The sequence below is a fragment of the Ischnura elegans genome, chromosome X (genome assembly GCF_921293095.1).
Source record: "Ischnura elegans chromosome X, ioIscEleg1.1, whole genome shotgun sequence".
NCBI classification, from domain to species: domain Eukaryota; kingdom Metazoa; phylum Arthropoda; class Insecta; order Odonata; family Coenagrionidae; genus Ischnura; species Ischnura elegans.
In genome coordinates this window covers 73,455,383-73,469,273 of record NC_060259.1, presented here as the reverse complement: position 1 = coordinate 73,469,273, position 13,891 = coordinate 73,455,383, and the positions used below count along the sequence as shown (strand labels likewise).

Below are 13,891 nucleotides of genomic sequence, written 5' to 3'. Positions count from 1 at the left end.
CGGGCTTGGCTCCCGGCCCCGGTGCGTTGTATCCTTCGAAAGGTTCGTCCAGAACCCTCATACTCTCTGTCTATATTCATATTCCTCATCTCAGTGCAACGGATATAAGTGAATCAACACAGTGAAGCGGGCGGAGTCAAATCTTCTTTGCGGTTTTTGGTACTCTAAGCTTGATTCTGCTTTATTCCGGGTGTTTATTTCATTCGTATCGGTGGATTTGTAGAGACGCTGAGACTTCGAAGTTGCCGAGACGGTTCGAAGGCCGTATTTTATTTGCTGAATGCGTTTCAAGGCCTAATAATTTATTGCAGCCTCTTGGAAAACTTGGACGACCACGTGGGACGTTAATGAACATGCATCCCACACATCTCCTTCTTGTGCGTCAAGAAAGCTCTATTAACTAGAATGATATATTTACTAGAACGATACATTCTAGTAAATGGAGATTATTGAACAAAAGAGAAACGGAAATAACTTTTTCTTTAATTCTAGTAGCATGTAGACTCCATTTACCAAAGCTCCATCTACCAGAAAGATATATCTACTAGAACGGTACATTGTAGTAATGGAGCTTTGGTAAATGGAGTATAGATGTTACTAGAATTCAAGAAAAAGTAATTCCCGTTTCTCTTTTGTTTAATAAGTATCGTCAACTTAGCCAGCCTTTGTAAAATCCTTTTTTCGCGTATTCACGGCTAAAGTAAGATTTTACAGTAAATTTTTATTATTTTTTTTTACTATTTATCCGACTTTTACATTTTTACGAGAGCATCAAATTATAAAATTTTCAAAAAGCGGTATATGCATACTCGTTAGGGAAAAATATTCCTTTTTCGGGGTTGTCACTTCACAAAGAGCAATATTTCTGCCCCCTTACAATTAAATAAGTCCAGTTAAAATACATTGTACAATATAAAAGGAATAGCTGATCTAAGTGTTCTTACGGGATAACATCCTTTTGTTGGCTGAAGAATAAAAGCTGCTATTATAAAATCTCATTACCGTTGGGGTATTGATAAGTTTCTCAAAATATTTAAACTGAGACTCTATGATGTACTTAGATCATGAACTGATTAAAAGTAATCTCAAATGCCTGTACAGACTCGTGCGTTGAAATTATGCAGCTCGGGGCATTGGAAGGTAGTGAAAACAGTCATTAAGGCAAAGTCAAATAATGTACGTGAATATTTCATTTCGATTGTCAATTTCATCTTTTGAAGCTCAGTATAAAGGCAGTAAGAAAGTGAAATTAGAAAAAAATCTTTTTTTCTGTTAGTGATGTTGCATGAAAAATTTGTGTTTAGAGAATACATATATCGTCTGGGATGTTGTGTTGAATTTTTACAGCTCAGTGCACTGGCTCTTAAGTCTGAATCACATGATCATTTTTTTCCATCCTTTTCGAGGGACTGCCCCGGCGATCGCTCCAACGGTGGTGGAAAAATGACCGTTTTACGCGATCATTTTCCGTGATGGCTCAAGGGATGGGAATCCCGTCCCTTTTCCCATCACTCGCCACGTCCCTTTTTCCGTCGCTGAAACCGTCGCTGGCACCATCGTTCAGCCAAACAGAACGCACGGCCACTAACAACGATTGTAACGCTACGCTTGGCTTTTAATCAAATGGGAGTTGTTAATAAGCAAAATGACGGAATAAAGGCTGGAAAAAGGGACGGTAGGAATGACCATGTGATTCAATAAATGTTGGGTCGAGCTATTGCTATTCTTATCCCTGAAAACCAATCGCTTGAGCTATCATTCTGAGGGACGGAAAAAATAGGTTTGAGGCTTAAGTGAGTGAAATTGTTGGCAAATTACAAAGTTCATCTACTATCTGTATAAAATTAAGCTATGTGAATGATTTATGAAATAAAAGGTACTTGATCTCTCAGTTTACAGCGAGAGAGTTGTTATATATGTAAACACATATGTGGAAAACTCACAGAATTAATCATTCTATAATAATAATTATTATTATTCGTTTCGTTTATTTTCGGATGCTCGGATGAAAAAAAAATGTTTTCTAAATATTTATCTTCTGTGTAATATTTTCATCAAGGATGAAATCAATATTAAAAATGACGTTGGTTTAGCTGGGGTTCGTACCCAGATCTCCCAATTGTCGATCAAATGTGCTCCCAGTTACAATACTAAACCATCATCTCATAAGGCGATTATCAGACTGGGTAAAGTTGTTGTTGGTGTGAATTTGCACCCATGAGCCTAACTGCGTACAAAGTTAATTTTTATGTGCTTCACTTTCTGTGTGATACCTAAATTGTGTCTGCTAACAATAATGAATATTTTATTGCTTTATACTCCCTTGTAATTGTTGGTAATACCCTTAAAATAAGTGAAAACTATTGAAAAACGAGAATTAATATGGGCGAAACGTAGGTACTTGGTGCTTTGCGATATGTCCTTCATGAATAAAATAAGAGCTGTTCATAACTCTAATATATTAATATATTAATTTAAAATAAGTGAGGCGAACTCATGTACAAATTACTACTCATGGCTATTTAAGTTTAAGCTTATATAATTACAAATAACTATTTACAGCTATTTAGGGCCTATGCTTTAGAAAACTTGTGCCATATTTTTCATGTTTTAAAATTTTTTTCTTAAACTTTTTACCAAATGGTTTTAAAATAATAGTCCTTTGAAAGTTATATTAAACTTTTTCGGGGATTGATCCCTTCTTTCGTACATATAAAGTGAATATTTCGTCTTGGTTCGTGGATTGACCCGTTTGGATGGCGTAGAAAATCCCGAGTCTATCTTCGACGACGGGAAAAAAGGTCAAGGTGACTTTAGCCCCTCTTGAGAGTTTCCGCTCTCGAATACCCTCGTGGGTGGAGGCTGTGCAAAGGAAACACCGCCGGCTATCCCGTACTGAAATGAGAGTGGCAGCTTGCGGGCGACTTGGGGGAGGCCGGGGCCGACACGTGCAATGGTTGCAGCGGGATTAAGGGTAATTAGAGGGATTTTGGGATTAGAAGGGAGCGCGGTGGATGATGAAGACAGCGGCGCGGCACGGCCGTTTCTTTCGCCTGGAATAGATGGCAAACGTATGACGCCTCCACGAGTTATTATATTTATGTAAAGATTAAAATTTTCTAAATCCAGAAAAGGTTTTTACTGCCAAACCATGTCCTTCTTAAAAAATCGTTATCCTTAATTAATACGAAGGAAAGTAAAATTTAAAAAATTATATTACTCATACATTTATCATGAATCGTTCTTAACCCATTATAACACAATGTTGCTTCTAAGCAACATCAAAAATGTATATATTATATGCTCTGTTTAGGATATATCTAAGCTACCCATTATTTTGTGTTGTTAATTGTAATGACGAAATGTTCAGCTGCCACGATAATTATGATTGATTGCAAAATGTTCAAGTTTTCATAATGAAAAACCTTGAAATTTGAATTCTCCCAAAAGTAACTCTGGGTTAGAAAGGGCTAAAAACATTTCTTTCTAAGAAAAATGTCGATGATTAAATTGATTGCGTCTGTACGGTAGGTATGTTCCCATTTTAAAAGTTATGAATGAATTGCATGATTTAATTGAATTTGAAGAAAAGAATTTAGAACCAGGAATTTCATGGGCTGCCAGGGTATTTTTTTCTACATTTCTTCCGAAGAATTTGTGTTAAGTCGGAGTTAATAATATACACAGTTAGTTGCTGCAGTGTGATAAAAGATCTTCACAGTAGGAAACTGTATGCAGTAATAAAACTTCACATTTAACCCTTAACCGGTGACGTGCGGTCTGAGAGACCGCTGCGTTTCTAAAATAATGAATATTTTCAAAATTAAGATTTCAAAATATCTATAATTCTCGTTGTCTTCATATTTTTGAATAACAAGGACATTCCACTCTTAAAATTTAACGTTCCTTTTATTAATTTCTGTAAATTTGCAATTGAACCTGATTAGCGGTCTGTGAGACCGCACGTCACTTACTAAGAATGCATCATGAAAAGGAATAAGCGGGATAAATTTCATGGCTACTTACTACTTAGCCTTCCAACTTTAACATTTAAGGCCTTTTTTGAATATGGCGAAATATTGATACATAAATATAATAATTATAACTCAAGTGTTTTTGGCATCAGTTTTTTGATCCTGCTTCAAATCACAATTTTTTATGACAAATTGGTTAGTATTGGGAGTGTAAAAATTTTAATATAAGTTTTAAAATAGTTAAGCATTCAAAGAAAAATTAAACAAAACAATAAAAATGGCGTAGCAATATTTTATGAATTTTTGATTTATTGCGGTCTCCCAGACCGCACGTCACTGGTAGTGTAACAAGAATTGCACGTCACTGGTTAAGGATTAAAAAAATAGTCTATATTTTATATAAAAAGTGAAGCTAAATGGATTGACCGCGTAAGTAACGGGGAAGCGCTAAGAAGAGTGGGAGAAAAGAGAAGCCTCCTAAAATCCTTAAGCAGAAGACGGGACAACTACGTTATCCACATTTTGAGACATGGTGGCTTGATGAAGACAATCGTTGAAGTACAGGTGGAAGGGATGAAGGTCAAGGGACGGTCCCGAATGAGTTATATAGGAAAGGTTATAAAGGATGTAAAAGAGAAGAAATACGTCGCTATGAAAAGATAGCGGATAGGAGAGAGAAATGGAGAGCTGCGTCAAGTCAATCTTAGGATTGCTGACTAATGATGATGATTATATAAAAAAGTATAAATTATTTAATACTCATTTTTAGAGAGTTTGCGTGTACATTAATGAAATTTCCTGTGGCAGGAGGTTTTCTTTCCAGTCCCCGCTACAGTTGATTCGTCGACAGGGATTTTGCCAACCGCTAGATGTGCGCACAGATTCGGGCGCCCCCTTATCCCGCTTACGCTATGTCACTGAAGAAGAGAAGCTCGTCGGGATTTTGACATGGTTTTGAATCTCCAGCAATGAACCTCCGCACAATCCACCCCGGCACTGTTCAGCAATGAGAGTGAGAATTTTTATCTATGAGAGTGGTTTTGCACCCAGGATGAAGCACTAATCCCATGTCAAGGTCAAGCCCTTCAGTCCAGAAATGTTAAATAAAGACAGAAAATTAATAATTAAGGATTGAAATTCATGGGCAGGATCAGGATGGCGTTTCAGAGATTTAATAATAATCACAAAAAAATTGGCAGTCCCTGGGGACTGCCAATACGGACGACTTATTTCGGGTATGAATTTTTCCACCTTTTATGAATTGTACTGAGATTCCATTATCAAAAAGATTTATGTTAATGATTTTCAATTTACATCCTCATAAACTTTAATATTAGAAAAATATACCTTTGAATAAAAATGCGAATAACTATTGAAAGCTATTTAAGGTCTAGACTTTTAAAAACCCTTGTTCAGTACTAATCAAACAAAGATATTTAAGGTTAAGGGTTGATTTACTCCACAAAAGTATTTTAGAATTAAGGGTATATCGTTAAAAGTTCACGCTTATATTTAAGTATCGACCCTTATCAGTGGCGTAGCCAGAGGTGGGTCCGGAACCCCCCGAAATATTAAAGCACAATTATTTTTCTTCATAAAAGAAAACAAAATATTGATAAAACCTTGAATGTACAAAATATTTTTTTTTAAATAAAGTTTTTTCGATTATAAAAAGTTTTAAAATTGGTTTAAAACCCATTACTTAGTACCCTGTTTTTCAAAAATTCCCCCCCCCCCCCGAACGAAATTCCTGGCTACACCACTGACCCTTGTTTCCTTAAGTATTGCATTTTTTTTAATCCATCCAGACAGATTCCCTATTACCTCTTTACCTCTCCGGTTATTTTTTTGGAGGGGGGGGTGGAATATTGTTCGCTTACAAAATTCACTAATTCTTGATTTACTTTGTGGTATTCCATTATAAGTTTTCCTGGATATCAAACAATTACTTATGCCACTTATTTTTTATCAGAGCGCGACCCGGGTTTCAATGAATTATCATCATTTTCAGGCGAAAATTATTATAAATTATTTATTATTTGAAGAAGATGATGATAATTCATTGAAACCGGGGTCACGCTCTGATAAAAAAAAAAGTGGTATAAGTAATTGTATGATATCCAGGAAATCTTATTGTTCGCTTACTCTAGGAAAATGTCTAGAACCGGCCCTCATTGAAAGTCGTAACGTCCATTTGAAAGTCACTTCTTTGTGACGTTAATTTGACCGATTATTCATGTATTCTCAATATTGCACTACACTAGCAGTGTACAAAACAGTATAAAACCCTTGTATTCTTATTTCCTCGTTTATTCTCTCCCCACTAGTGCGTACACTATGTTTAGTACGAGCGTGATGATAGCAGAAGTATGACGATATGACGGATCATGCGATTTGTAACCCATGTATTTCATAATTTTAATATAGCGACCTATCGCGCATAACCTGGGTGACGATAGAAACGCAGAACGCTAAAACCGGGGGATGAAGTTACGAAATGCCTAGCGGGAAGCCCAATGTGTCCCAGTGAATATAATTTTTAGCCAAGAATCAAGTTAAATGTTGGATAAAAAAGTTTTTCGAATTTATTAATTGCGGGTTAGCATTCACATTTTCTTAATCTTCGACCATAATCGTGCATTGTACGTCATTTATCTTCAATACGATGCAAACAAGAAATTTTTAGGTCTGAAATTGAAAACATAAAACACTTGCAATTCTTTCATTTAAACAAGGGTTTTTGTTAAAAAAAATTGCAGCCCTTGGGGACTGATCATTGGAAGTTAATTTTTCTTTGGCGTAAATTGTTGAAGACTCATTTCGTGTGCTACATTTATATATAGTACGAGCGTGACGATAGGAGAAGCGTGACAATGTGACGGATCAGGTGATTTACGTCCCACGTATTTTATAAATCTAGTATAACTACCTAACGCTTAAAATATTATTTTCTATATGAAAAACAATAGATTTTCTTAAAATTAATTATAATTTTGGTTCTACCATCCCACTCTACCTCAACCTAAAAGATGCGTCAATCAGGGCTTTCCATTGGTTGTAGGTTTAAAGGCCCTGATGATATAGGCTCGAATATAAGGCTATATATTGGGAATATTCTATGCCTGGCTTGTACTATAGGGTAAAAAAGTATCACAAAAAATGGTCCTGCCACTATCTCTCCACTAGAACATCGATTTCCTTTCTGAAGGTATTCACTATCAAAAATGAGTCTAGGGAAATTCAAATGTCTTTTTTTTAGCAACCAAGGTTGTGAAGGCATATTGCCTGTCCACCTGCCCAAAGCGTGAATCACGCTGGCCAGTGGAATGGTGGTGGTACAGTCACTTTCAAAAGTCGGTCACCACGGCCAGCGCGAGCAACTACGCTTTCCGCTGAACTCGAACTTCAGGTATTGCCTATGTCTTCTATGCCTTAAAGGGCCAGTTTAACTTACTCTCATCGTCCGCGAAATTTTTACCGAGGCATTCTTATCTATTCCTAAATTCTTCGCGGCTTTCCTGACTCCTGGTGCCAGAACACAAGGCGAAGCATAACTTCTCAGTCACACGATTCTCACCCTGATAGTAGTCTGAAATAGGTAGTCTGAGAAGTCTGCCTTGTACTAAAAAATTCCGAGACGTATCTGCGTCGCAACGCAAATATAAGGAAGAAACGAAAATCATAATTTACATCTGAAAGAGTATTCTAAAAGCTGCCTACAAAATAACCTTCCAAAATATGCATTTAACACGTTATTACCAAACATCTATGCATATTGCTTGCCCAAAAATTCGTCACCTTGGTTTGATACGCATAGTTTCTGCTTAGTAGCTGGATGCTTTACTCATTACACCACCGGAACGATTATACTTTATGCAGTTTAATTGTCAGCTGTGTTCGCAGATGTCCCGACGAGGGTAAACACTTCTCTTGGCGAGACGTGGGCGAAAGCATATTTCAGAAAATAGGATGAAATATTCCCTGTTGGATATTTGCGTGTTGTCGTACTACGACACATATGATCGAATTTCCTCATTCATGGGTTATGCATTTTGAAAATTTCCTGTTGCATGAGAACGTAATTAGGGCAACATTTTTCATGTCTGACGGTTTGAAGTAGTTCCCTAGCTGGCCACATTCAGATACCAATGAGCTTTGCGTTAACTTTTACCGTGACGTTCAACCTCAGAAAAATGGTGGAATAAATACATTATGCATAGTTACCAAGTATTTGATTTTCAATGTCCTCATATAATGTCAATGTCCTGGTATATAATGTCCTCATGATGTAATTAATTGCTTCCGGATACGAAAGCATTGAGAAACTAATTATCTCACGCAGAAAATTTCCAAGTTTACGTAAGCGCATCATGATAGTTTTTAATGATTGGTGTACCACGGGGAAAAAACATTTGTTACAATACAGTTATTTGCCTTTGAGTGGTACTTAGTAATAGAATATAAATGCGTATCACGCGGAAAGTAACGGCGTTGAATGCTAACAAATTTGTTCTTAGTTGCAGGCCCAGAAAACTGGCGACTCTTCCTCTGCATGGTGCCACTAGAAAGTGAAGACGAGTCCTGCTTTAGTGAAATAATTCCTTTGTCATTGATTCCATTGCAGAAGGTAAGAATTATGAGATATTTTACATCTACTATAATGGCGAAACTCCTGTATCCTCTTCAGTGAGCCATTCCAATACTTGTTAACTTTTTAATTAATTATCTTATTTTGTTTCCACAAACAAAAATATTTAATAATCAATCCGGGGATATCAATTATGAGAAATATCTTCAGAATTCATTGCTTAAGTTATGGCCCTCTAGCAACGGTTAAAAAAATGGAGTGATTAGTAAACCTAAGTGTGGTAGGAACTGTGGAAGAAGCGATTTTAAGTAACTTTTCCATGCACGTTGCTTACATCCGCACTGATATCACAGTCTCAAGTGACTATTTAATTTACCTTTTGTAGCCTAAAACTGGTTGGTATGTTATATATGCTGTTGGCAATTGTCTCAGTGCATCATACTATAATATTACTATCACTTCTGTGTAATGAATATCTGAATTTGTTTCATCTTTTGGAAGAAGTTCAGTTCTATATTTTTGATAATGTGAGGGTGGGAAAGAAAATTTATTTGAAAGTAAAGATCATGCTGCCGCACGAAGGGGTTTTAATGGAATTTCTAAGGTGCAAAGTGAAAACGATGGAGGATTTCTTTGAATCTATTTTCGTAAAATGTATCAAAATAATATACAGCTTAAAATTTTTCATCGTGTCGCTTCATGTTTCACGGCAATATTCAAACAATAATCTCTCTTTTAACTCTCTGCAGTACGCTGTTCATAAATTTTCAAATTAAAGTATTTTTACTGTGGTAGTTTCACCGTTAACAAATCTGTAAGATAGTCAAGACCTCATATAACTTATAGCATGCCAAGTAGTTTTCTATGCATTATCTTTAGGAATTTTTAAGGAAGAAACAGCACTGTATAAAATTATTATGAGATAAAAATATGTATTTTATAACATTAGTTGTCAAGATTTGATTCGATTTTTTATAAGCTAGGAAGTTGAAACTTCGCATACATAATTTCAAATAAATTGTGCATAACTTATCAGATTACTTCTTTCCTGTGTATTTAAGTTAACAATATATTTGAGGTCAAAGTTGAACAAATTAAGCGAAAAACGACCACCCTCGATTTTTTCTGAAAATTTCCAGCTTTATTCTAGTGCAGTGGTTTCGTGAACAATTTTATCGACAAGACTGTTATACCATCTTAATTAAAACTTCTTTTTCTTCCATTTGAAGGGTTTCTAAAGATTTTGTTTCATCATTAACTATAGATATATAACAAAATGGCGGAGCCTGTTTTCAGCCCATTTTTTTACATAAACGCAGAGAAAAAGAAGATACTTCCGCCGACTTCCGCCAAGCGACTTATACCACGTCATTCTATGAAGCTTCTACATTGTTAATCTAATGTAAAATCCTGCACCAACTTGCAACCCCGAATTTTAAATCGATTTCTCAAGCGTGTGGTCGACTCCCGTTCTTGTCGGCGGCGGTGGAGAGTGCGGCGACGCGGCAAGCGTGTGGATGCGATATGGCCACATTATCTTTTATATTTGGATGATAGATATAGCAGTGATAGAAAATAATCACCAGAAAGTATAATTAATAAATATTGCTACGAATAACTCTTATTATGCAATCGCTGGGCACTGCTAAAGGTACACTGAGAGGCTTCATTCTTTGAGTGCATTTCATATACCTCTACGGAAAATGGACTTACATTGTGTGCTTAAAGTAGGGAAACGGACTCTTTTATTAACAAACAACGCATAAACAAAAACAACACAATCCACACTTTTTCCCAAATAATATACAGCAATTAGCACTTTCAGCGTGTTACGTTTTTTTCATTTACTGTTTGGCGAGTCCTTATCAATTATTCGTTAAAAATTTCGCGGGTACTCATGTTGAATAAAAACTTTTGGGCTATGTCGCCGCGTCAATTCTTGGGTGGCCCCAATGTTTCCCGACCGATGCTGGTCGCTTTCTCAAGGGATTCTGAGAAAGGGATTCTTTCTCGAGAATTCTTTCTCTAGGGAATCTTCTCATCAATTTTCTATCATCTTTCTCAAAAATGGAATTTGGAAACGGCTTGATTGTGATGTTTAAATCAGTGAGGAAGTTATAAATGAAATCTATAGAAAAGATTCCGAAAATTCTTTGAGAGAGATGGGCGAAAATAAGCATTGGAAACTGGGGAAGAGATAGTTCAGAGAGACGACTGCTTATAACATTTTAGACTTTCCAGAATTGACTCTTCCTGACTTCATCATTTTTTTAATGGGAGTTGCCATATTAAGCAGAGCCTATCATATGGCTGAGATTCTGGATGAAAATAATAAACTGAAAGTTAGTAATTCCAAAGAGAATGATATAATATTAAGAGTTTCAGTGCCATCTAGGCATTAAAATAGAACGAACTATGATTGTTATATACAATATACAGCGAATGGGATCGTATGTGGCAATATATTGCTGCTATGATGGTAACAGAAATTGAAAAATAGTGTGTTGGGCTCATATAGCAGAAATAATTAATTATTTATCCAATGAGCAGGGCCAAGAAAACATTGCAGGACCAGCGGAGATTTTAACTAGAATAGTTTTCGGAGCAATTTTTGGGACCAGTTTCCACAAAAATCACTCCCTTTGGTGGATATTACAATCGGTATGAGCGCTTCCGTTCGAGAGAGGACGAAATGTTTATAAAATGGTCTGTAAAGGGTGTTTGGAGGGCCAGAACTTAGAGAAAACAGGACAAATTGGCCAAAATCGCCATCTATATTCTTCTTTTTTTCGCGATGTTCCACCGCCTAAAAAATTTCCGGTACACTAGCCGAAAGGTATTAAAAAAAAACCGGAAAACATTTTTCCTTCGTGGCCCTCCCAAAAATATTTTATGAAAACATGCGTCATAAGTTTTCAAATCGCATTTCTCCTTTTTCCGCTCAAAATTGTTGTAAACAATTGGATATTTTCTCCATTAAATAAGCTTTTAAATGCGCAAATCGCATTAAAAAATAAGCTTTCTTGACCGAGATATCTCAAAAAGAGAGAAAATCGTATTTTCGAGCACGCCGAAGCCTGGTGGGCTTTCATCGGGCTGGAAGTGTGGGGAGGTTAGTCCTATTTGATCCCAAATTGCATACCCTTAGTTCGGAAAAAATCCCGGAGGGGGGACTTTTCACCCTTTTATTCAGCTATGCCATTTGTTCAACTTTGATCTCAAATATATTGTTAACGTGAATATGCAGGAAAGAAATAATCTGGCAAGTTATGTACAATTAATTTGAGAATATGTATGCGAAGTTTCAACTTCCTAGCTAAAAAAAATCGTTTTTGAGGTTTTTGCCAGCTTTTTTCGATTCTAGCCCACTGTGCGTCGCTGCAATACCTTTTGATTATTTTATCTTTGAAACACGATGGTCCAGTCGTATTCCTAAATCCTGAAATTTTAAGTAATTTGTCGAATAATTTGCATGATGTTTGATACAACAAAAGCGAGGTTATAAAGAGTATTTTAGGTTTATTCAAAGTTATATTTATACTTTCATTGAAAATTTAATGATTGGTTCAATGGAATTATCCAGGTTAAATTTAAAATTTCTCCTTGCATCATCATGTAATGAGGTATTCTATTTTTATACAACCCAAAAAGCAATGTTTTGTGTAGAAAATCGTATACCAAGAACCTTGATCGGGATTTCATCGCGTTGAAGTGTATTTTTGGCCATACCTCATTGAAATAAAGATCTGCAGAGCATAGAAATTCTATCTCGGAGGGCACCAGAAGATGATACGAGAAATTTTTTTTACTCACAGTATTAGAGGAAACGTTTTTTGGGCCCCAAGGAAGCATATTTTCAAACTAAATCATTCAAAATCTAGCGCTATTATAAGTTTATTTCAATACTTGGTGTATGTTTCTATAAAGCTAGAAGGGCAATTCATAATGATATATAAATAAATATTTTGTTTTAGTCACATTAATAAGGTGTTGGAGCGATAAAATATTTTTTTAATATATAAATAAATGCACATAATTTTTAGGATCATTAGTTGCAAAACAATTGTTTGAACAGGGTAATAGTACATTTCTCCAGAGCATTTTACATCATTTATATCAGAATTATGCTTAATTTGACTCGGTGTTCCGAAAAAGAAGTGGATCTGATGATGACCGGTTCTTCGCATGGTCACAAGAAGGCTCATTAGAACTTTGTTTGAAGTTTTAACAAATATTTTTGTTTTCTAAGTTTTTAACGAAATCTTTCTAACAACAGCTTCCAAGTCGCTAATGAATAGGTTCGAGGATATAGGTCAGTTTATTAAAAATTTTGAATGTTAAACATGTGATGTCACATAGCAGAAATGTACCGTCTAAAGCAAAAGTTAAGCAACGAATTGAGCGGCGCCACTTTCGCCGCAGTTTGGAAAAGTTTCGATATTTTCCATAGCAACAGAATGAGGAAAATTTGATCAACAATCCCATCTCCCGCAAAATATTTATTTCTGCATCATTTAAGGAAAATGTATAGGGATATGTTACATGTTCCATGCTACATGAATGTTGCAGCTTATGCTAGATAAAAGAAAATCCACCTCCAGAACGTCAATTTACTTTCTGTAGTAAATTGGCTGATCCGTCAAAGTATATTTTCTTGCCATTAACGGTGTATACTTCTAATGAGACATAAGGAAAGTCAATTATATAAAAGACGAGCGTGCTGCGCCCGCTTCCAGCGGGCTTCCTCCGCTCTTTTCAATGCAGGTTCACAGAGGGATAGGCTCGTTTCTAATTTTAAAATGTAGAAAAAAAGGCAGGGCCTCATGTACAAATGTAATTGGAATGTTCATGTACAAATTGAGGTCAGAGGACTCTTTAAACACAACATTGGAAGTTATTTCACTATCCTCTGTTAAACGCACATGATGACTCATACTTACGTATCAACAGGAGACTTGAATGTGGAATCAGCCGCATTTTGATAAAATTTATTTAAAAAATGCGAGATATTGTTGCAAATGAACAAATGTATCAGTTTTTGCGCCGTTAACGGCAGGATTGTTTACCGGTTTTTGTTTTTTTTTAATTATTTAAAAACCAATTTTAGGAAACAAAAGCAATATTTAGGAAGTAAGATATGCCGTCGCATATTCTCTGATAAATTCTGTGTATTTTGGTACCTCATTTGTTGAGTTTGGTTGCGTATAGGTTGAGAAAAAGGCATCTATACAGTGGAAATAATATAGAAGATCTGCCATAATATCACTGCAAATAATGCCGCTGCTTCCTATAATTCAGTTTCATTTATTGTCACTAGAAGACTCCAGAT

The 13,891-nt window shown here is 35.8% G+C and overlaps 1 protein-coding gene across 1 annotated transcript in view; it reads left to right on the top strand.

The window, feature by feature from the left end:
* LOC124171186 (cadherin-like and PC-esterase domain-containing protein 1) overlaps window positions 1–13,891 on the top strand; it is a 280,152-nt gene that overhangs the window by 32,964 nt on the left and 233,297 nt on the right. Inside the window, exon 3 of the mRNA XM_046550325.1 lies at window positions 8,492–8,601. Coding sequence (XP_046406281.1) covers window positions 8,492–8,601 — 110 coding nt within the window. The remainder of the gene's footprint in view (window positions 1–8,491; window positions 8,602–13,891) is intronic.